We start from the raw sequence: 24,656 nt of genomic DNA on the forward strand, positions 1-24,656 counted from the left end.
CAGAGAGAGGGAATTCCAAGATGGTGGACACAGTTTATCCGGACTGTTACACAAACCAAGCTTTAGAGGAGGAGCAGAAAAACTATTAAAAAAAGGCAAGGCACAGTCAAAGGACATGGGTTTCGGAGGTGGACAGAGAGTGGTGTGGTCATAGAGGAGAGCAGCAAACAGAAGAGGCAGCTGTTCTTGGTAAGGATGGAGAGGAAGGCAGAGAAGGGCGGAGATAAGGAGGAGGTGGGAACGATCTACAAGGAGAAGGAGAAGGAGGAGGTGAAGCTGGAAGTGGTATACGGGAGGGGCCATTTAAGAGTAAGGAGGAGAGGTTGGAGATTGTACAGGAGTTGGAGCTTACAGCTGGTAGATCTAAATAACTTTTGCGCAATGGAGTGGAGCATCAAAGGAGAGTGGGTAAACGATTGTGCAACCTGTGTTAGGCTCGCTCAGCCCTGATATTATGTATGTATTCTTTCCAGTCTAGTAGATACAAAGGTACAGAGAGACCCAAATATGTATGGTACTTCTTTTCTTTGGATGACACGTGATCAGAACCTGGAGGTCTTCTTCAAGGCTGATATCCTATTGTCTGCAAATATGAGGAACCACAAATTCGCTCTAACTTGTTGGGTCAGTCCCGGGGAGTGAGTAGTGTCCTAAGTAACCTTGTAGCTACTGAACTGAAATCTGCAAGTTCAGTGTAAATTGTAACTTTTAACGAGAAAGTCGTGTTGACTCAGTGGTCAGGAATGTTGAATCTACTAAATATAAAGTGAGCCGTGGTTGGCAGAATTCTGGCATGTGTCGCTCCGTGTTGTTTTTCTTCCTTTTTCTTTTCAAAGGGGAATCGGAAAGTGTTTTGGAGGGGGAAGAGAGAGACTTGAGTAAGACTTGGGGAATGGAACAGAGCATGCAGAGGAAGAAGGGAGCAAGTACATCAGAAGAGGTGGAGCATGGTGAAGGAAGACTAAGACCTGTAAATAATGATGAGATCCTCTGTAGCAGTCAGAAGAGCTGCAGGAGGAGCCTCATGCCAACAGAGCTCAACCTAGGAAGGATGGAGGTACTAACAAGGGGTGAGGCATCTAGGAGTTGGAGACTGAGAGCAAGTGAGTGAAGAAAGGGCTAGCTTAGAGCCCAGAGGGCTGAGCACAGGGCAAGGCAACGGGGTGTGGGGAGAGTTGGTGAATACATTGGAAGAATGGGTCTTTTGGGAAGGAACCTAAATGAAGCCTACAGTTTCTAGCCACGGAGATACCAAAGGCCAGCCATAACTGTGGGCATTCTTGGGGTCTCCTGTTGGACCTTTACATAGCAGGACTGCTTGTGTAGAGGAACTGTTTTTACCTATGTACTAAACTGGAAAAACGTTTGTCTGGGGAGTCCAGGAAGCCTAGCCAGCCCCTACAAGTTGTGAGTGACTTGGGAATGCTGTGAGAGTTCCACAAGAATCTGTTCTACGTTTCTTTGACAAACGGAAGAAAAGTGTAGAACCTTGCGTGGATGAAAAGAAAAGCACCCTCATCATGAGAAGTAGTGCAAGGGATACGGAAAAGAGAAAGGAAACAAAGTTAGAGTAAAAGACCCTGACGTGTGGTCATGCAAATGTTCCTTGGAGTAAAGAAGGAAAAAAGCATTACAGATGAGTGCGGAACGCCGTTAGTAAGGGTAGAAAGCCTGTAAGGTTTCAGAAGTGCTCCGCTCCACGCTGTCACCACCACCACCACCACCCATGGCTAGTAGGGGAGTGTCTGTGAGCACTGCCACCCCAGGTGGCCCATAATTACTGCTGTGCCCCAGACGACACATTTCATTTATGGCACTCCCCACAACAGGGGATCACCCAACGTTTTTAGCCCTCCTGGGCTGCGTATAACTGAAGGGGCCACCCCATTGACAGGTAGCCCACTAGCACTTCCTGGGCCACACCTGGCAGTTGTGGCCCAGGTGTAAGAGAGTTCTGGGGCTCTCCCCACGCTGCATCTAATTGCTTGGCTGGTCCTAGAATGAGCAGCCTAGCCATGTAAAAGACTTTGGGACCCCCACACACTGTTGCTGCTGACGTTTCCCACTGTCTGTCTGCCAGAACCATCTCGAGAGAGCGTGAAGACCAAGAAGAACATCAGGAAAGCGCGGCAGAAAAGACCTTGAGACAGCCCTGGCCAGGTTGTCTCCAAAGTACAGTGTTTTTTTTTATATTTTGGTTTTTAATTTTTAGATGCGCAGCTGCTTAGGGTCTAATTGTCTATATTACCCTGTGGTTCCCCCTTTTTTGTGTAAAATTGTCAACAAACCCTGCTGGGGTACAGGAAGTGAAAGGTATAAGTAAGCATATAGCAGCTAAAAGAACTGCACACCAGCATTCATTTGCCCACCTTTCTTTTGTGTGCCAGTTACTTTAACCCAGTGTCTTTTTCCTTAGGGATATTTGGGGGAAATCCTGGCCTAATCCTTGCTCATTCCTTCTCCACATCACAGCTGTGTTCACTGGGGTGATAAGCGGGGGTTGGAGACTGGTAAGAGACAGGTCAAGTCTTCAGTAAAGTTACATAACAAGTACATTGTGTGCCCGTCTATGCCTGTCTCACAAGAACGTGCATGGTAGACCCCACGCAACTGCAAGAGGGAACTAAGAAACTAAATAGTATTTAGCTGCAAAGTACAAGGAAAATATCTAGCAAAGGTGGTCAATAATATGTAGCTTGTATGTATTGAGGTGGAGCTTGTGGAATACCAGCATACCAGCAGCAGATCCAAGCAATAACTTACAGGGGAAGGTGGCTAAAGCAGCGCTGCACTCTAATTACATGCAATTATGCATGCGCAGGAGATTGCTGCAGCGCAAACCTGGCTCCAGAGGAAGAGAGTGTTGCACAAGTAGAGGGTGTGCTACAGGCAAATGGGAGTGTAATAAAGCATGGAACGTGGTGCTGCTGTTTGTGAAGTGTTATCATGTGTAAATGTAGAGTTCCTTGAAGGGAAGCGGCTTCAGTTTGTTGCTGGAGGGAAGGAGCGTGGGAACCAACCTGATGTTTATTGGTTTGTTGTTCCAGAGAGTGGCAGCGTAGGAGTGTGCTTACTTTACCTTAAAAAGAAGGTGTATGTAAGCGTAATACGTGTAGAGAAAGTGCTGAAGACACTTCTCGTGTTGGCACTGTTTGGTCTAGGCTAGGCCCCGCGGCATACTGTATTACGATTCATTAATTTAGTGACTATTCATGAAGTGCTGAGAGACTACCTACAGACGTCTATACTGTATCCTCATTCAAGCTATGATCAGCCTGAAGGCAAGTCCAGCTGTATTCCGATTCTTCTTCCCAGAACATCAATATATTGCTCACTTTTAACGCATCTAAGGTGAATGGTCTCCCTAAACTCCACAGAGTTGATCAAATTAAAATCAAAAATTGAAAACATTCCATGCATCACTCGTCAGTGCATTGAGGTGGGCAGGTATGCTCAGACATGGTTACCAAGCTTGCTGTCCGTAGAGAGTCAAGCCCCTGCTCCCCGAAGAGACCAATCCATATCTGGGTTGCTTGTGGGCTCATGCACAAGAGATGTCACTTAGCACTTCGGGCCTGGGCTACCCCTTATGGGTGGCACCAAGCCAGATTTGCATATGGTCTTTCCCCTTCTGTAATGGCATGGCAAGCTAAAAAGTAATTATTGGTGGGTCGCCCAGAGCAATGCCAGAGTTTATGGTTCCTTCAAAACCTTCCATCCATTACTCTTCAGTTTTGCATCAGATTAAAACATCATGTGTACGTGGTTGGAGAGTTAAAGGGATGGAAGCTACAGATATTTTACTCATATTGAAAACATGCTCTTATAGACTAGTTTACCTTTGTCACAGAACTTTGTATTGGGGCCATCAGCGCAGTCATCCTTAAAGTTACAGGCCTGATGTTCTGTCACAGTCTTCCCATTATCACAGCGGACCACTCCTTTCTCATAGATGCTAGCAGATTGTGTAGGTGGTGTATCAGATGGGGAATTTCCTGTGCAAGGCAACAACATAGAGGAAAGAAAAAAGTTTACAAGCAGTAAGGTCTCCTGATCAAACACACATTGTCACCTCTTAGCAGACTCTTTAGCTGCCTCTATGTAATGATACTATACGTTTATCACAAAAAAGCATGTTCATCCCAACACATTTCGAAGTGTGTACATGTTCAGAGAAAACATCTTAATAATAAAAGGCCAGATGTATGTTTGTCTGATGCTGTCATGCGCAGTAGAGGCTACCTGAACGCACAGAATGCTCTGCTAGAGGGAGCTGTTGCCTTAGCATATAGGGTGGCCCTACTGTGTGAATGAAAACCTCCACTTTGGCCCGTGTACACAGACTTGTACACTAGTAGGTACATAGTGTGCAGAGACCTGGGATGTGGTCAGCTGGTATGCGATGTGGGTATAGAACAGAGACCCAGAGGGGTACTGTCATGCCGACTCATGCTGCACACCTCCTATCTACCTCCTCAGGAGGAACAGTTACAATCACTCTTTTGGTTATTAACAAAGTTGATTATTATGATGCATTCTCAACCTGTTAAAACCTCCAGGTAAAACCTGCTCTTTTCACAGATATTTTACGGGAGGGCAGTCTTTGGGACCCAAAATCCTTCACTTTTGAGCTTTCCTTTATTGGGGGCTTACATCTTGGGCAATTGGGGTGCAGAAACATCTGTGAATGACTGAATGAGAGAAGGGTGTGGCACTTCACGCAAGAACGTGCAGTGGGAAAGATGGAATTCAGAAAATCAGCGGCCATTTGAAACTATAGGTCTGGTAAATGTAAACTGATTAACTCCCAGCAGCAGCATGCAATAACTGTGAGGGCAGTGTGTACATTTCAAGGGGCTTTAACTTGAAAAGAGTGCTCACCTCATTCTTTGTTTTCTAGAGGACAAGGCAGTTTACTGAACCTCATGTGTAGTTCATCATGCTCACCTTTCCCAGGTATGTGCTGTGCGTGAATGATGCGGTGCCGCTGCACGCACGCACGCACGCACGCACGCACACACTCGCGACTAACAGTGTTCCGTTTGTTCATTGTTCTCTTCAGTCATCTACCTCCAAGGCCTGGTCCACCTCTGTCGGAAGGTGGCCCCAGGCTGATAGCCAGAGCTGGCACATCTTGGGGCCCGAGGGAATGCAGACAGGGTAGGATCCCAATCATCCTGGGATCCCCTGTTGACATCTGAGGGTGGGCAATATAGGATCTAACAACTGGCAACGAGGATGGGATCGTGGGCTCTGATGACAAGGGTGCACCCCTTATCCCTCCACTCACACCAGCACTCCTACGAGGCCTGTGCCCGCACCCATTCCCAGGTAGAGAGTGGATTCTAGAAAGTGAACACTCCTGTGCTGAGCTCTGTGTATTTGTAGGCTTTTTACAATTGTTCTTTGCAAGGTCACAGGTAGGAAGAGGTAAACCCAATGCCTCTTATGGAAAAATTGTAGAAATGTCCTGGCAACGTAACCAGGAGTTTTCTACAACTCACCCATACCCATACCTGAGTTTGAAAATCCTAGGTGCGCTATCTCCGTAGGCATAAAACGGGTGTTCTTGGTCTTTATTTTACCACCATTAAACAGAAAGCCGATGAATCTAGAAAATCTGCAATGTTATTCTGTACAGTGCTAGGAGTTTAAACACTTTTCAAAACAATGTCATCGGCAGACAATACCATAGCGAAAACAGCTGTAGCCAACTGCTTCAACCGGCAAGCCAACACTGATTTGGAGAGCATCCAACCAAGTTATGCACATCAAACTGTGCATGAACTCAGGTGTGCCTTTCAATTAAGCTGAGGCACCTGGCCTCCACCTACACCATAGTAGTTGAAATGGAAGAGGTTCGCTCCCAAGCTATCCAAGAATGCTACTCAAACAAAAGAGACAGATATTGCGGGAATCCTGCCACCCAAAACAACAATTCCACAGCTAGGATGTTCCCATGAGCTGACAGAGAGCAGAGTGGAAGAAGATAGAGGCTGCCTTCCAACAGGTAGCAGTGACACAAGCTCAAGTCATGTCAAGAATTGCCCAGCAAGAGGATTAGAATGCACCAAATACATCAGACTAAATTACTGTGCCGCCCTCCACATCCCAACGAACGACAAGGCAGGGTGTTATGACTGCTGGTCAGCCATAGGGTTCACTCATCAAGGAGACACTGGATAGATTAAGAGGAATCAAGGATAAGAGCCCACTGGCTCCCACCACCCAGGCTCACATCTTCTAACTGCCTGGGTTGGAACCCATTCAAGTACAAACATTCCAACCTCACACTCCACAATCACAGCCTACATTCTGAAGATGACATCAGTCCAAGCACCTCATAAATAAAGGAAGTGAGACCAACCCTAACACCTCCTTTCCTTACAGCAAACAAGCACACCTCAAACGCCCATGAAGGAGACCAACCCTAACACCTCTACTCTTACTGCAAAAGGCATGCCCACCCACAACCACAATCCAGCAGAACACACCTTACTCTCTAGCAAGTTCCAACACACCCAGGAAATTGTACCATCAAGCATAACTAACATGGTCACAACAGGACCAGCCACCTCAACTACACTCCTATCCAACAAAACAACACCAAACTCCTTCCGCTCCCCCCTGCCATCAGGGAACCTCGAAACTGCCAGCTTCGAGCACCTCCAGCCCCACCTTGGTCCAACAAACCAGACTTTACGACAACCCTCACAACACACTGACCTCCTTTTATCCACCCTACCACAGGTGAATCATGGGACTGCCACCCCCAAGCACAAACTCCCCAAATCGGGACTGACCAAATCCTGCCGCAACTGGGCGAGAGGACTAACTAACAACCCGACAATCTACTCAGGAAGATCTGACCAGAAAACGGAACCACACACCAGTAAATACACACCAACTCATCACTCTGAACAGGGCTCAACAATACACAGTAAAATCATTCACAGAATCAATCACTCACCCAAGCACACCAATACTAAAAAACGACAAACAGCTGTCACTCCAGTCACTCACCACCAGCACCTAGCTGAAAATGTTGGCCAGACACTTGAGCCCCTAACAACTACACCCATCACTACCAAGGGAATACAGCCACATGGATGACATGTTGCCAGGCTCCTAGAATCAAGCGAGAGTGAACTCCAGGATGATTCCAGAAACCACAAAAATGTTTAAGGAAGACACAAAATGCAAGCGCAACTGCATCCTCAGGATCTACGCAGAAATCCCTGAAACTTCACAACTCCACAAAGCCGCAAACCAACACACATCAAAGCTCCTCAAAGCTTCAAGCAACTAGTCTCCCACTAGGCACTTACTGGACTCCGCAGAGCCACAGACCAACACACATCAAAGCTCTGCAAACCTTAAAGCACTAGCCTGCCACTAGTTGTCTCAAACCTGACCTCGAAGGGCCGCCACACAAAACACCTCCAACTCTGCAGAGTTCCTTGATCACTCCTTGGTCATTCACTAAATCTAAAACACCTTCCAAACCCCGCAGGTTTTCTTGACCAACCACTGGTCATGCACCAAACACTCACCCACTTCGCAAAACATACACCATGACACCAAACACAGTCAACCCCTCCATAGAATGTAAAGCTGCTAGTCAGCGCTGCAGTCGCCCTAAAAGAAATATTGGGTTGGACACCAATAAAAACAAGCAACTTATCACACCTACAACGCCTCAAAAATTGTTAAGCTAAATATATCATGTAATCTAATGCAACATCTCAATTGCAAGTAAAAGTTCTTCGAGTCCATGTTGCCTTGGGCAGGCAAATCAAAAACCTGCAATGCCTCAAATGTTTTTATACTAAACATATGATGTAATCGAATACAACATCTCAATTGCAAGTGAAAGTTCTTTGAGACCATGTTGCCTTGGGCAGGCAAATCAAAAACCTGCAATGCCTCAAAATAATTGTCACATCTAACATAAAATACATCACAATAATATCCTTTAATGCAGCTCACATTCTCAGTACAACATATCATACTGACTAATTAACTTCTCTGTCTAATTCACTTCCCTGACTCAGCAGTGCTTTCCAGTCACAACCTGCCAAACAATTGCTCAAATCATAATGACATTTATTTTTTTAAACAAAACTCTGATATTTCTTCTGCAAACAGTAACAAATCATACGCGACACACACCGTAACCTCTTTCCATTCATCTTAACTCATACAGATGCGACACTGTACTAATAACAATGATCATGCGAAGAAAAAAGCATTACACGGTTCCCGCTCCAGACCAAATCAGCATAGCCACAGGGTTCACTCATCAAGGAGACACTGGATACTCTGGATAGGTACTCTTAATGTTTGATTCAATGTCTTCTTATGTTACAGATCAGATGTCATCAAGTTATTAAGAGATTAAGATGAATCAAGGATAAGAGCCCACTGGCTCCCACTACCCAGGTTCACATCTTCTAACTGCCTGGGTAGGACAAACATTCCAACCTCACACTCCACACTCACAGCCTACATTCTGAAGATGACATCAGTCCAAGCACCTCATACATACAGGAAGTGAGACCAACCCTTACACAGGGATTCTGCCAAGTGTATGCTACACAAGAGTCTGACCAGGATGACTCAGAGGAGGATCTCTCAATGTCTCTCATATCCAAGCTTGGCCACAGCTCCAAACGAGGCTGTCAACAGCATTGCAAAATCCTAGTCTCTGGGACTAGGATACTGTTGTAGTGCATCTCCTTTAATCTCTTCGGGGAGGAGACCTCTCTAGTGAAGGGAGCATGTATTATGATGTCATGGAATGTTGGTCTGTGTTTTGCTTGTTTGGTTCTAAGTTGGGCGGTTGGAGGAGAGAACTGAAGGGAAGGGAGCCCATTATATGTGGGGTCTTCTTTTCTTGTTTATTAACCTAAATAAACCCAATTATATGACTTACCTGCTTCCGCATCATCTTCATAACAATGGCGACGAGGATGGGATGAATGTCTATGGAAAGCAGGTGAAGAGAAGACCCCAGCTGAGTTACGCTGCTTTGGAGAGCCCCGTGTTGAGAGAGGCGTTTCATGAACTGGATCGTGTTCCTGCTGCCGACCGCGCTGTCCAAATTTATGCTGCCTGTGCCAAACACGGCGTGAAAGGGCCAGCTCGTTTTCCCCTTCCGTGAGCGGCCTCTAAAGTGGAACGACTGTTGACGAGAGAAGTGTCCGCGTCGCATGTCCAAGGTGCCGGCCTACGCGGAGAGCTGAGTAAGCCAGCTGATCACGCGAACGTTTCAGCCCGCCAGGGGCTGTCATTTAGAAGAAACTGCCGGCGTCGAGGGAAAACTGCTGGGAGGGCCGCTCCGCTTCCTGTGGCGTTGAGCGGCCATTTGTGCGGAGGTCTTCGCGTTGGCCGCTCCGCTCCCCTGTAGCGTTGAGTGGCCACCGCGTGCTGGCCTGCGCGTATGCAGCTCCCCAACGCACCTCTCCGACGTAAAGTAAGTGCTATCCTGTTTATTATCTCCGGTGCAGCGTTCGTTGTGTGCCCGAGATAGACGGCTGAGGAAAGGCGTGGGGAGCGGTACCGTATTACTCCTAAAGGAGGGACATTGTGAGCACAACACTACCGTGAACTTTATAATAGAGGGGTATTTCACATTTTAAGGAGGAGCCTGATCCTCTCATGTGTTACTTGTTGGCAAAGTAACAAGTACATAATTGAAGTGTTTGGGCGACTTCAATATTACTTAACATTAAAGAAGACACCTGAAGAGTGGAAATTCTATTGAATTTTTATGCCAACCCCAGGCGCGGCAAGAATTGCGTGGCCCCAATGGCGCAAGGGTTTTCTGAACTACATGAAGGCAGCCGGCGGGTCAGCCTATTCCAGCGAGAGGAAGTTGGCGTTATTGCTACACTTTTTGGGTTTCGAGGGCCAAAGAATTTTTGAAACTCTACCGCAACTAGTGAGTGATGGAAGCGGGGATGAATTAAATGAGTTTGAGTCTGCATTAGTGAAGCTAGACAAGCATTTTAACCCAAAAAGGAGCACAATTCTGGAAAGGTACAATTTCCGGATGCGCACACAAGCCCAAAATGAATCTGTGGAGGATTATGTGACGGCATTGCGACATCTGGCTCTTACATGCAAATTTCAAGGAAGTTTCGACGAACATATTCGTGATCAATTCATGACACACTGTCGATCCAACAAGATACGAGAGGAGTTGTGGCTAAAGGATGAGCCGAGTTTAGATGAAGTGTTGGACTTGGCGAAACGTGTGGAACAGTCTCTGGCATGTGTGGCCAAACTTTCCAAAACTGAAGGAGGGGAGCCCAAAGAAAATAAACCGGAGGTGTTGTCCGTAGCTGAGGGAAAGAACAAGAGGAAAGGAAGAAACAGACAGGCAGGGAAGAATAATCCGGAAGATCGGAAGGGTCAAGATTATATACAGAGATTTGAAAAAAAGGAGGATAGGAAGGACGAAAGACTATGTTATCGGTGTGCTAGTGCGACACACTTCGCATCTTCTGTTGTGTGCCCAGGATGGAAAAGTACGTGCTCAAAATGCAAAAGGAGAGGGCATTTAGCATCGTGCTGCAAGAACTACCAATTTGGACAGACAAGCCAACGGAGGGTTTTATATGTAAATGAGGAAGAAGATGGAAGGTCATCAGAAGACGAAGTTGTGGTGCCGTTACAAAATGTTATTGTGAATACTGTTAATGTTGTTACGAATGGTGGGGATCTGGAGGATTGTGAACGACCTTATGCTGAGGTAATGGTAAATGGGCGTAAGGTGTCAATGATGGCTGACTCAGGGTCGAAAATAACTTTAATATCCAGGGTTGCCTTTGAGTGCGAAATGAAAGGGGTAGTAGCTGAGTTATCAGAGCCCGACATAAGTCCAGGAGGATACAACCAGGATCGTATTGATTTATTGGGTTATGTGTGGAGTAGGTTTGAATTCAAGGGATGCAGCTGTGAGGGCAAGGTGTATGTCACGAAGAAGGGGCAGTCTTTGTTAGGGTGGAGAGAACAAAAGAATTTAGGGATCAGACTCGATCCAAATCATCCAGAGCAAGTGCTGCAAATTTCCGAAGTGTCTGCGAGTCTTGATAGATACATGTCGGAGTTTGGGAAAGTGTTTGATGAGAGGTTGGGAAGGGTGAGAGGGTTTCAGCACCAGATAACATTGAAAAAGAATAGTGTGCCAATCGTGGCGAGGCTCAGGCCTGTGCCTCTAGCTTTGAGGGGGAAAGTGCAAAAGGAATTACAGAAGTTGTTGGAGTCAGGTGTGATTGAGAGAGCTGGTGGGGTTGAGTGGGTATCCCCAGTGGTGATTGTGAAGAAAAGTTCAGGTGACATTAGGGATTGTGTTGACATGCGTGAGTTAAATAAGTGTGTGTTGGTTGACAGACATCCTCTGCCCAACATGGGTGAACTGTTGACCATGGTGGGCGGAGGAAGATTTTTCTCCAAGTTAGATATGACGTCAGCGTATCATCAGGTTGAATTGGTGGAGGAATGTAGGAAGGTTACTGCTTTTGTGACACATGAAGGTGTTTTTCAATTTAGGAGAATGCCATTCGGGCTGGCGTCCGCTTCATCAGTATTTCAGAAGATCATGGATCGTTTGTTGAAGGGATTAAAGGGGGTGTTCTGTTTTCAGGATGATGTGTTGGTGAGTGGTGTAACAATGGAAGAACATGACAAGAACCTGCGAAAGGTTTTGAGGATATTTGAGGAAAGAGGTATTACTTTGAGGGGTGAAAAATGTGTGTTTGCTGTGACGAAAGTAGATTACCTAGGACATGAAGTGTCGGGCGATGGGGTTAAACCCAAGGAAGGTATGATTGATACCATTAAGAGTGTTGAGAAACCGAGAAGCAAGAAGGAGCTACGCTCTTTTCTAGGAATGACGGAATTTTATCACAAATTTGTGATAAATTATGCTGACAAAGTACAGGAGATGAGAAAGATTCTCAAGAAGGGCGCCGATTTTGTATGGAATAGCCAGTGTGACAGGGAATTTAACAGGATAAAGGAAGACATAAATATGGCTGGTCCATTAGGCTGTTTTGACACGAGGAAACTGACCATGATCACAGTTGACGCTAGTGAGAGAGGACTAGGAGCTGTGTGCTTTCACAGAAGCAGGAAGATGGTTCTGAGGAGGTAATCGCCCATGCCTCGAGGGGTCTCAAGGGAGCAGAGTTAAGGTATTCTGTTCTAGAGAAGGAGGCTTTGGCATGTTTTTGGGCTGTGGAACGTTTCAGGAATTTTGTGTGGGGAGTAGAATTTGTGCTGCGAACGGATCATAAACCCTTAAAGGCCATTTTTGAGAATAAGGGACTGGACAAAGTATCTAAGTGGCAGGGTGGGTTACCAGGATGCAGACACATTGTTTTAGGATGGAGGTCATACCCGGGAGGGAAAATATTTTGGCCGATAGTCTATCAAGGATAAGGGTGGCAGCACCTGAAAGTATGGAAAGTGAGGAAATGGAATTGGTGTTCGTCAACACCGATGGCATAGTATCCAAGCAGGAGTGGTTGGATGAAATGGAGAGAGATGACATCATAAGGAGGGTAATCACATATGTTGAATCGGCAGTATGGCCAAATAAAGCGGAATTGGCGGAGGAAGTGAAACCGTATTGGGAGGTGAAGGATGAATTATCCGTAAATGATAATATTTTGTTCAGATGGGATAGGGCAGTGGTTCCGATAGGATTAAGGAAGAAAGTGGTAGATTTAGCACATAGTGGTCATATTGGGATCACCAAGACTAAAGGAGTGTTAAGAGAAGATTATTGGTGGCCGGGTTTTGACAAGGAGGTGGAAGATCGTTTGGCAAACTGTCAGTTTTGTGTTAAGAGTGGAAAGGGAATAGCGGCCAGAAAGCAACCTTTAGTGGATGTTGGTCTTCCGTCCAGGGTATGGTGTGATATAGCCATGGACATACTTGGTCCCGTGGAACTTGGTTATGCTCGGGGAAAGTATATAGTTGTGGTGGTGGATTTGTTTTCCAGATGGGTGGATTTTAAGGTTGTGAGGGATATCACGAGTGAATGTATGATAAAGGTTCTACAAGAAATTTTTGCAAGTGAGGGTTTGCCTGAGACCATATTGACCGACAATGGGCCCCAGTTTATTGGAGAAAGATGTTCTAACTATTTGAGGAAATGCGGAGTTGGTCACAAAAGAACCTCATTATACCATCCCGAGTCAAATGGTGTGGTTGAGAGAATGAATAGGTGTGTAATGGAGAGTGTACATATGGGAGACGAGTGTGGTTTAGACAAACTAGCTCTAATACAAAACAGAATGTGGGCTCTGAGGATGGCGCCGCATTCTACGACCGGTCTATGCCCATTTGAACTCATGAGGGGAAGGAAGCCATATTCCATGGCTTGTCCGCCATGGTTGGGAAGATGTAGGGAGACTGATCTTGCTGTGGATGAGGTGAGAAGGTCATTAGTGAGGAAGAAGTCAGATTGGGTCAAGCGTGAAAATTTGAGGAGAGGAAAAAAGGAGTTGCGTGTGGAGTGTGGTGACTGGATAAGGAAAGCGGTGATAAGGAGGAAGGGGGAGTCCATTTATTCGGATCCTGTCAGAGTTGTGGCGGTTATGAAAGGAGCAGTGCGTGTTGCTGGAGGGCAAGTGTGGAATAAAGATAGAGTTGCCTCAGTGAAGAGAGGAAATGTGTGAAAGTCACATGCGGGAAACTGACCAGGAGGGAAAGCAAGGAAACGGCAACTGAGCCGTTCGTGGGGAATTGTTTTAGGTCAGATTTGAATTGTGACTTAGTTAGGGTAATATTTTGTTTTAGATCAATTAAATGTTAAATGTTATCGTAACATGCTGAAAAGAGAAAGGTGATCAGACGATATATATATAAAAAAAAAATTTAAAAAAAACGAGGGGAGATGTGTTGTAGTGCATCTCCTTTAATCTCTTCGGGGAGGAGACCTCTCTAGTGAAGGGAGCATGTATTATGATGTCATGGAATGTTGGTCTGTGTTTTGCTTGTTTGGTTCTAAGTTGGGCGGTTTGAGGAGAGAACTGAAGGGAAGGGAGCCCATTATATGTGGGGTCTTCTTTTCTTGTTTATTAACCTAAATAAACCCAATTATATGACTTACCTGCTTCCACATCATCTTCATAACAGATACTGCCACTGATTGACACAGCATATCAGTGAATGAAATGAGCAGCACAGAGTTCAAGCTGCTGAAACGGTGTCAGCTGAAACTGCGTCCACTGATCAGACTCACGAACAACAAGATTTGTGCATTTGGCAGCAACATACCTCTAGACAGTGTGGCCAAGACAACTTTCCAACAACAAAGTACCCATTGAGGGAACATTCTACATCACACTGATGGATACAACCACCCTGCTTAGATGAGACACAGAGGAAGATCTAGGACTCATCGAATTCCTGTTTGGCATGCACGTAGATGGAATTGCGATGTTTCTGGAGGAATTGAAAGAATTATTTAAAAGTATTGGCTGCCTACACTCTCACGAGATGTGACTGCACATTGGCAAGGCAGTCCACCCTGTTGTGCTGAAAAATGGGTACATGCCATTCCACTGTGCCTACAAGTGGAAGATGTGGTGCATAAAATGGAAGGAGCAGGATTTATAGACAAGGCCAGTGGGCCCACTCCATGGGTATCACCCATCACTGTGGTGCAAAAGCTGAAGTCTCCAGATCAGGTACGCATCTGTGTGGATATGCACCTGTTCAACCATGCACCCAGGAGGTAAAGATACCCAATGCTCACCCTGGATGCTCTCCGTGCCAATATCCAGGGAGAAAAGCACTTTGCAAAACTCAATCTAACAGCAGGTTATCATCAAAGCCCCTTGCACAAGGACTCAAGGTGCATAACCACCTTCTAGACCTGTACTGCTATAAATGACAGACCTTCTGTGTTTCAACCATGGGGGAGGTGTTCCAAAACACCATGTGTGGAGTTATTGCCAGGATTCCATGTCATGATCTCTGCTTCCAAAAGGTCAGGGTTTTCCCAACTCCCTTGGAAGCAGATCCATAACCCAGGTTCCGAGTGCCAACCAGTCCCAATTGGGACCTTTTGGACCCAGTCCTGGCGCCAGTGGCACCAGGCTCATAAATATGCCCAGTCCCAGCGCTGGAAGCGCCGGGCTCATAATGCTTGGGTGGACTTACCTGCAGCAGACCATGCTGCTTACTTGCCTGCCAGTTGAGCCTCTGATCCTCTTCTGTTTGGAACTACTTTTCCTGTTGGGTGGGGCAGGAGCCACTCCCTAGATTCAGAACACTGGAACTCTTCTGGAAAGCAGGAACTCTTTTCTTACCTAGGCGTGGCTGTGGAAGGAGACACCTAAGCACTACAGGAGGCTATTTAAACCACACCCGATGGATGAATCTTGCTTTGTGTTATTCTGCATCCTCTGCAGCAGAACGCTCATCGTGTCTTCTGCATCTGATCCTGGGCCTAAGGAAAAAGGCTTACCATCCTGAATCCAGTCTTCAGCAACACCTATAAAGACAAGAAAGAACAGGTTAGCATTACGGTCTTCAGTGACAGCTCTTCACTTACCTGGTCCATCGGCTGTCACCAACGCCTCGCGCTGCATTCCGGCATCTGAAAGGCAAAGGCTTACCTACTCTTCGTGCGCTCCGGAGGTCTTCACACTGCATTCCGGCATCTGAAAGACAAAAGCTTACCAACTCTTCGCACGCTCCGGAGGCTTTCGGCGCTGCATCCGCATCTGAAGACAAAACAAGGTGCGTTTAAAGACATTGGGGAACTTTAATACTCACGTGCCAATACTCCTTTCCAGTGGGTATTCCGGCACCCTGCAGCCGCTCCGAACTTGTACCTGCAAAATAAAAAGGCAGTTAGAGCGCATCGTGAAGCAGGCAACAAGCGCTTACTTACGTGCTTCAAGGCGCTTCTATTCATCACACGGGCTCCATCTTCAACTCACTTCAGCCCGTCATCCGCCATCGCCGGAACCCTGCAAAACAAGAAACATCATTACTAAAGACTTTAAAGACATTAGAATTACTCGAAACTTACCGTTCGTGCAGTAAACGACGGACAGCAGTCCTCTGAAGTCAAGAGGCCTGCTCCCCTTATCCAGTGAAGAAACTGGTTACAGCACCCTGCCCCGAGGCAGATGGAGAGCACGACGTTCACTTACCTAAGGTGAGAGCGTTAACCTTTGGGGTTCTACAGGAGAAGAGAAAGGGAAGAAGAGAGAGACATTCAATAACCCAGTCCCTTAATCCCATATTTTCTATCTGCAGACATCTTACCCTTCAAGTCAGACATACAGTGCACAGAGGTCCAGCCCAAAGAGCCAGCCGTGTGTTACACATCACCTTTGCAGATACGGTATACGCCCAGTCAAGACCGGCGCCTCTACGGGAATCAGGTGAGCGTTACAGAACACAAAGCCTACCACAAAACTCCCGTCCAGGCGCTATGGAAACCTCGGATACCGACCAGCTAGCCCAGTTACTTGGGGAACTAAGGGCAGAAGTGCATGCAGCCCGTCAGGAAACGAACGCTCTAAGAAGGGAACTGATTATTTCCAAGGAGCGAACAGATGATCTCGCTAGACAATTGCTACAGTCACAAGCCGGACAGACCCCGTTACCCGCATCTGGGGGAAATCTTCCTTCTACATCCTCTATGAATCCAGTGCAGATCAACCTACCTGGGAATGTACCTCTGGCTCCGCCCGAACGATTTTCTGGTGACCCAAAGAGGTTTGCAGTATTTATCAATCAGTGCCGGTTGCATTTCTTATGCCGGCCAGCAGCCTTTCCAACTGATCAAGCTAAAGTAGCTTTCGTGCTTTCGTACCTTAGTGGCAATGCGGCAGACTGGTCGATCCCTCTAGTAAATCAAGATGATCCGGTCCTCCATGATTTTCAAGCTTTTCAGCTCAGTATGGAAAAACTGTTCGCAAGACATTCACAGGGGCAGGCCTTGGACAATGAGCTTCTTTCGTTGCGACAAGGTAATCAAGACCTTTTGGCTTATATTGCGTCTTTCAACAGACTGATAGTGGAAACTCAATGGCCTGAGGACAAAAGGATTACGCTGTTTTATAGAGGTCTACGTGGAGAGCTCAAAGATGTGTTAGCCCAAGTAGTGAATCCCCCACAAAATTGTTCGGACTATATAGACTTAGTCGTTCAAATAGATCACAGACTGCAGAACAGGAAGGCCGATCGTTCCAAGTTTGATGCTCGAGTATTTTCCAAACCGCCAACTCCTTCCAAAGGAGTAGACCCCGGGGAACCCATGCAAATAGGGGGTCTGAAAGGTCCTCTAACACAAAAGGAGTGGGAAAGGAGAAAACAGTTGCAATTATGCCTCTATTGCGGAAACTCAGGGCACTTTCTTCGAGACTGTCCGGTGAAACCTGCCAAGAAGGCAGTAGGAGCTGCAGTTACCAAAGTTACAAACTCTGAGCAGGGAAACGACCTCGCCCGACAAGAATAGAGGTCCTCTTGCAGAGCGTGAAAACCAGTTCCGTGACCTCGCATTTCGTGATACCTATGGTCCTCATTAGCCCTGATAATCCGGATCGATTACATGCAATTGAAGCTTACGTCGACAGCGGTGCCATCGGCAATTATGTGGATCATGAAATGGTTTTGAGGATGAATCTAACTCTTTGTCCCAAGGCTGTAAAGGACGTCATTACTACGGTGGATGGTACGGAGATAGCCTCCGGGCCAGTAACGCATACCACTCAAGAGGTGACGCTAGTAAGTCAAGATGGACACCATGAGAAGATCGTGTTCGATGTGATCAAGGCCCCTCAGTTTCAGATTATTCTAGGAATACCTTGGTTAGAGAAACACAATCCTCTGATCGATTGGCGAGCAAGAACGGTCCAGTTTCCAGAATGTGTCTCTACTTGTCACCCTCCACCTGCTGTTGCACTGGCAGCAATTTCTTCAGAGACTCCCCAGTTACCTCCTGAATACCTAGAATACCAAGATGTTTTCCGGAAGGATCAGGCTAACTCTCTACCTCCTCATAGGTCTTATGACTGCCAGATAGACCTGATACCTGGATCTACTCCTCCTTGTAGTAGAATGTATGCCCTCACCGAGCCCGAGAACCTTCACCTTCGACAATACCTGGATCAATACCTGGCAAATGGGTTTATTCGTCCTTCCAAGTCCCCTGCTTCTTCAGCTTTGTTCTTCGTTCCAAAAAAGGAAGGAGACCTTAGAACTTGTATAGATTATCGCTCCCTGAACCAGATCACCGTTAAGAATAGATATCCGTTACCTTTGATCCCTGAACTCCTGGACCAAGTCAGAAAAGCATGCATATATACAAAGCTGGATCTTAGAGGAGCTTACCACTTGGTACGAGTAAAAGAGGGCGATGAATGGAAGACGGCCTTCCGCACCAAGTATGGACTATTTGAATATCAGGTCATGCCCTTCGGACTTTGCAATGCCCCGGCCGCCTTTCAATATTTTATGAACGATGTCCTCAGAGAGCTCATAGATGTGTGTGTTGTTGTTTACATTGACGACATCCTCGTTTATTCTTCATCGGAATCTGAACATCGGAAACACGTGAAAATGGTCCTCGAAAGATTGCGTCAACACAAACTTTTCGCTAAGTTGGAAAAATGTGTTTTCAACGTGACTGAAGTTGAATTCTTGGGATTCATATTATCACCTGGCGGAGTGCGTATGGATTCAAAGAAGGTCGATGCAGTTCTCAAATGGCCATCACCATCCTCCGTTAAAGGTGTGCAAAGCATGTTAGGCTTCGCTAACTTTTACCGCAGGTTTATCCCCGAATTCTCTCGAATAGTCCAGCCCATCACTGCCTTGTTAAAGAAAAACAAACGTTTTGAATGGTCTACCGAGGCGGAACAAGCTTTCCAGGATTTGAAGACTAAATTTATCTCTGCACCAATCTTAAAACACCCTCGCCCCGAACTCCCCTACATCGTGGAAACTGATGCTTCAAGCCTTGCCATGGGGGCAGTTCTATCACAAAAGGACCCGGTAACCAATCAGTTGCATCCCGTGGCATTTTGGTCCCGCAAATTCTCGCCTCCTGAAATCAATTACACGATTGCTGACAAGGAACTTCTGGCTATCAAGTCTGCCTTTAAGGCTTGGCGGCATTATCTGCTGGGGGCCCGACACACCGTTACTGTGATTACGGATCACCGAAACCTGCAATGTTTGAAAACCGCAAAAGCCCAATCCTCTAGACAACTCTGTTGGGCATTATTCTTTGCCGAGTTTGACTTCATAATTACCTATCGACCTGGTACAAAGAACGGGAAAGCTGATGCCCTTTCTCGGATGGGAGTGGAAGAACACTTGATCAACCCTAAACCTGTACCAATCATTCCCGAACAAAGAATTCTGGGTGTAATCGCCACAGAATCCATAGAGGAAGTTAAGGATAAGGCCAGGCAACTTGTAACTCCAGCAGACATACAGAATTGGCATCTGCAGGGAAAGGACTTTGCAGTAAAGGACAACTTATTGTATTTCCAAGAATGATTATACCTACCCAGCACAGATTTACAGAAAAAAGTAATCTCTTGTTATCACGATTCTTTAATGGAAGGACATCCCGGTATGGCCAAGACCTCAGAAAAGATCAAGCGCTACTTCTGGTGGCCGTCTTGGAAAAAAGATATCAGAGACTTTATAATGTCCTGTGGAGTATGCGCCCAAAACAAGAGTCAAAAGGAAAGACCAGCAGGCCTCTTACGCCCTATTGACATCCCACCTCGCCCTTGGCATACGCTTTCTATGGACTTCATCACCGATCTACCTCCATGCTCCGGATACAATACGATTCTAGTAATCGTGGACTTATTCTCCAAGATGGCGCATTTCATTCCGCTCAAAGGCTTGCCAACAGCAGCAACTCTGGCCCGAGAATTTCTCGAAAACATCGTCCGACTGCACGGTTTTCCTTCGGTTCTAATTTCGGATCGAGGTAGTCAATTTATTTCTCATTTTTGGCGAAGTTGCTGTCGGTCGGCTCAAATTGATGTGAGACTATCGACCAGTCACCACCCTCAGACCGACGGACAAACCGAGAGGACCAATCAAACTCTGGAACAGTATTTACGCTGCATGCTGCAACAAACTGAAAATACTTGGAAAGATATCCTTTGGATAGCCGAATATGCCTACAATAACTCTGTCCATTTGGGAACTGGGAAAACCCCGTTTTTTCTTTTGTACGGCAGTCATCCTCGAACCTCGGAGTTGGATCCCCTCCAAGATCTTGAAACACCATCAGTAGACTACCTGCATTCTACAATCACCGAAGCCTTTAAGGAAGCTGTTTCTCACCTTCAAAGGGCTAAAGAACAATACAAGAAAGGAGCAGATCAACATCGGAAGGAAGCCCCTCAATATCAAGTAGGGGATCAAGTCTGGTTATCCACCAAATATCTACCTCTAAAAGGGCCACGCACATTCAACCCAAGATACCTTGGTCCCTATTCCATCACTACCATAGTAAACCCAGTAGCGGTCAAGTTGGACTTGCCCCCGCACATGAAGATACATCCGGTCTTCCACGTCTCTCTATTAAAACCTGTGCAACCTCAAACCCGACTAACTAAATCTCCAAAACCTATCCTAGTTGATGGAGAACTCGAGTTTGAAGTCAAAAGCATTCTGGACTCCAAGATCTCCAAATCTAAACTATTTTACCTAATTGACTGGAAAGGCTACGGCCCCCAAGAGAGATCCTGGGAACCTGCTGAATATGTCCACGCTCCTCGCCTAATCAAAAGATTTCACCGAACATTTCCTGACAAGCCAAAACCCCCAGAGAAGCCCGGTTTGGGAGGGGCCTTGAGGGGGGGTACTGTCATGATCTCTGCTTCCAAAAGGTCAGGGTTTTCCCAACTCCCTTGGAAGCAGATCCATAACCCAGGTTCCGAGTGCCAACCAGTCCCAATTGGGACCTTTTGGACCCAGTCCTGGCGCCAGTGGCACCAGGCTCATAAATATGCCCAGTCCCAGCGCTGGAAGCGCCGGGCTCATAATGCTTGGGTGGACTTACCTGCAGCAGACCATGCTGCTTACTTGCCTGCCAGTTGAGCCTCTGATCCTCTTCTGTTTGGAACTACTTTTCCTGTTGGGTGGGGCAGGAGCCACTCCCTAGATTCAGAACACTGGAACTCTTCTGGAAAGCAGGAACTCTTTTCTTACCTAGGCATGGCTGTGGAAGGAGACACCTAAGCACTACAGGAGGCTATTTAAACCACACCCGATGGATGAATCTTGCTTTGTGTTATTCTGCATCCTCTGCAGCAGAACGCTCATCGTGTCTTCTGCATCTGATCCTGGGCCTAAGGAAAAAGGCTTACCATCCTGAATCCAGTCTTCAGCAACACCTATAAAGACAAGAAAGAACAGGTTAGCATTACGGTCTTCAGTGACAGCTCTTCACTTACCTGGTCCATCGGCTGTCACCAACGCCTCACGCTGCATTCCGGCATCTGAAAGACAAAGGCTTACCTACTCTTCGTGCGCTCCGGAGGTCTTCACACTGCATTCCGGCATCTGAAAGACAAAAGCTTACCAACTCTTCGCACGCTCCTGAGGCCTTCGGCGCTGCATCCGCATCTGAAGACAAAACAAGGTGCGTTTAAAGACATTGGGGAACTTTAACACTCACGTGCCATTACTCCTTTCCACATCTAACCCAGTGGGTATTCCGGCACCCTGCAGCCGCTCCGAACTTGTACCTGCAAAATAAAAAGACAGTTAGAGCGCATCGTGAAGCAGGCAACAAGCGCTTACTTACGTGCTTCAAGGCGCTTCTATTCATCACACGGGCTCCATCTTCAACTCACTTCAGCCCGTCATCCGCCATCGCCGGAACCCTGCAAAACAAGAAACATCATTACTAAAGACTTTAAAGACATTAGAATTACTCGAAACTTACCGTTCGTGCAGTAAACGACGGACAGCAGTCCTCTGAAGTCAAGAGGCCTGCTCCCCTTATCCAGTGAAGAAACTGGTTACAGCACCCTGCCCCGAGGCAGATGGAGAGCACGGCGTTCACTTACCTAAGGTGAGAGCGTTAACCTTTGGGGTTCTACAGGAGAAGAGAAAGGGAAGAAGAGAGAGACATTCAATAACCCAGTCCCTTAATCCCATATTTTCTATCTGCAGACATCTTACCCTTCAAGTCAGACATACAGTGCACAGAGGTCCAGCCCAAAGAGCCAGCCGTGTGTTACACATCACCTTTGCAGATACGGTATACGCCCAGTCAAGACCGGCGCCTCTACGGGAATCAGGTGAGCGTTACATTCCAGGAGTCATCAATAGGAGTGATGGCATACTTATGTTTGCCAAGACCCCATCTGAGCATCACTGTCACTTCAGAGCTGTCCTGGAGTGGCTAAAAGTCCAAGGACTCTCTCGGAATAAAAGCAAGTGCAAGTTCCACAAAGACAGACAGAAATTATTTGGCTTCATCTTTCAAAAATTAAGGGGTCTCAACGGCCCCACAAATGGTCAAATTATAAAAGCTGTCCAGGCATTTCAGAATAAATCGGATTTCCAAAGCTTCCTATGGATGATAAACTACTGTTGCAGGTTCATCCCGAACCTCAGAACACCGACAGACCACCTCCAATGCCTAGCCAAATCATCAGAACCATGGGAGGGGGCGATCTCCAAGACTCTGCTTTCAAGAATACCTAGAATGTGCTTGGCAAAGACAGGAAAATGGCATATGTTGACCAGAAACTATTCAAACAGCCGGCTGTAGAGGCCAGCCCCCATGGGGTTGGTGCTCTGCTCAGCCAACACATGCCAACAGGTGAAGTAGTTCCAGTGGTCTTTGTGAGTAGGGTTCTAACATCTCCCTTAAACCGGTTCCTTGAAGATTGAATAAGAAGGGATCACTATGTTATGGGGATGTAGACATTTCCTTCCTCCTTTACGTTGAAGGTTCTAATTACCACAAGCCACCAATGCCCCTCTTTAATTGATTCTCACTACACACAATGCCGGGAAAAGGGAAATGGACACTTTAAATACTAGAATGCTGTCCCGACATCAGGTGTTCCTGTCGCGACAAAAACATCTGCTGACTTCCTTTCCCGACACTCACAAGAGGCCACATCCAAGGAGACGTAAGTGGCTGCTCGCCTGGAGCAGAACGTGAACATGGTCACATCCAGCAACATTCCCCAGGTACTTTCTCTGGAAGAGTTGAAAGCGGCCATGGACCTAGACAAATGCATTGGTGCAATCACAGACACCTTTGCCACTGCACGCTGGAATGGGTTCATAGAAAGCCAATAACATTGTACTGAATTAGCACTGAGTGCCTCAAAAGTCTTTTTCTCAGAAAAGACAAACTAGTTTCTCTGAGCGAAGGTCTACGATTGTGAGACTCACGGATTATGATCCCGGCATCTCTGATGGACAGAGTTAACACTGGACAGATTATCGTCCCATTACATTGCCCTTTTTTGCTCAAATTTAGATGGAACAGCCCATCTCCAACTACAAACCGACTTGGAATCGCACCAACTCTTGGATGATCGCCAATCTAGCTTTCGTCCGGGTAGAGGCTATGAAATGGTTCTCCTTGATATTAAAGATTATGGTCATGTAGGATAGGTGATGCTTATCAATCTCCCTGCATCTTTTCATACTCTACTCTGCCAGCAGTTTCGTGATGTGGCTCTGGCATCCGGCACTTCAGTATATTGGCTGTGCAGAGGTGTGCAGTCTCGCTGTGTCTATGGAGAACCAGCCTGCTGTCCTTCGCTATTGTTGCCCTGAACGTCCTGTGGGAGGAGCTTCTCTTCAAAATCCTCCGACCACCGGGGCGCAGAGTCACAGGCGGTATCGGTGGAGAGGCGGTGTCCCTCACTTTTGATCGGTTTATGTGAGCCCTTAAGAATAAAACTGGTAATCTCTTCATTGTAATGATACAGTTCAGCATTTCACTGCTTGGTGACTATAAGCTCTGGTACAGGCACAGATTGTGGTTGCAGGGCTGACTTATTTTGTGAGGCATGCTTGAACATTTTAGCTTGCCTTTGAAGTGGTCCGGTTGAAGTATCTAGACTTTCTCTTTACACAGTGACTACGGGGCTGGGTGCTTTGAGCCGTGCCTGTTTATATATTAAGACATTGAGATACCGAGAAGCCTGGTGTAAACAAGCAAGGTTTGGGGAGTGCTTTCCTGTGTTTGTGATTGTTTGGTCACTATCATTCTGTACGCGGCTGCATCGGACTGATAAGAAAGAGAAGTTTGTATGGTGGCCACCCTGAGAAGTAAGGGGCTGGAAACCAATACAACCCCCCCACTTCAAAATTAATTAAGATGCTGAGAGCGTCTACTTCAAAGGCACTAGTGGCACCTATACCTGTGGATACACAGGGGGAGGATACACAGTGTGCTATTAACCGACTGTTCTACGGTGGGAAAATATACGCCTGTGAAGGCTTGGAACAACCCCCTCCCCCCAGCAAAATATAAGATGTTTATGTCGCAGACTGTGCCTCTATCGGAAGGGTCTAATGATACTGCTTGTACTGATTCTGCCCCACAGCAAGGGGGGATACTTTGTTGATTATGCTGGCAAATTAGACCAGGTGCTCTTACGAATTGAGGA

At 46.6% G+C, this 24,656-nt stretch overlaps 1 protein-coding gene across 1 annotated transcript in view; it reads right to left on the reverse strand.

Annotated features, from left to right (window-relative positions):
- The window catches only part of MAMDC4 (MAM domain containing 4), a 498,376-nt gene that overhangs the window by 290,906 nt on the left and 182,814 nt on the right, over positions 1–24,656 (reverse strand). The window contains exon 12 of the mRNA XM_069609267.1: positions 3,840–3,995. Coding sequence (XP_069465368.1) covers positions 3,840–3,995 — 156 coding nt within the window. The remainder of the gene's footprint in view (positions 1–3,839; positions 3,996–24,656) is intronic.

Source organism: Ambystoma mexicanum, chromosome 8 (assembly GCF_040938575.1).
Source record: "Ambystoma mexicanum isolate Mex_15411 chromosome 8, UKY_AmexF1_1, whole genome shotgun sequence".
In the NCBI taxonomy this organism is placed as follows: Eukaryota; Metazoa; Chordata; class Amphibia; order Caudata; family Ambystomatidae; genus Ambystoma; species Ambystoma mexicanum.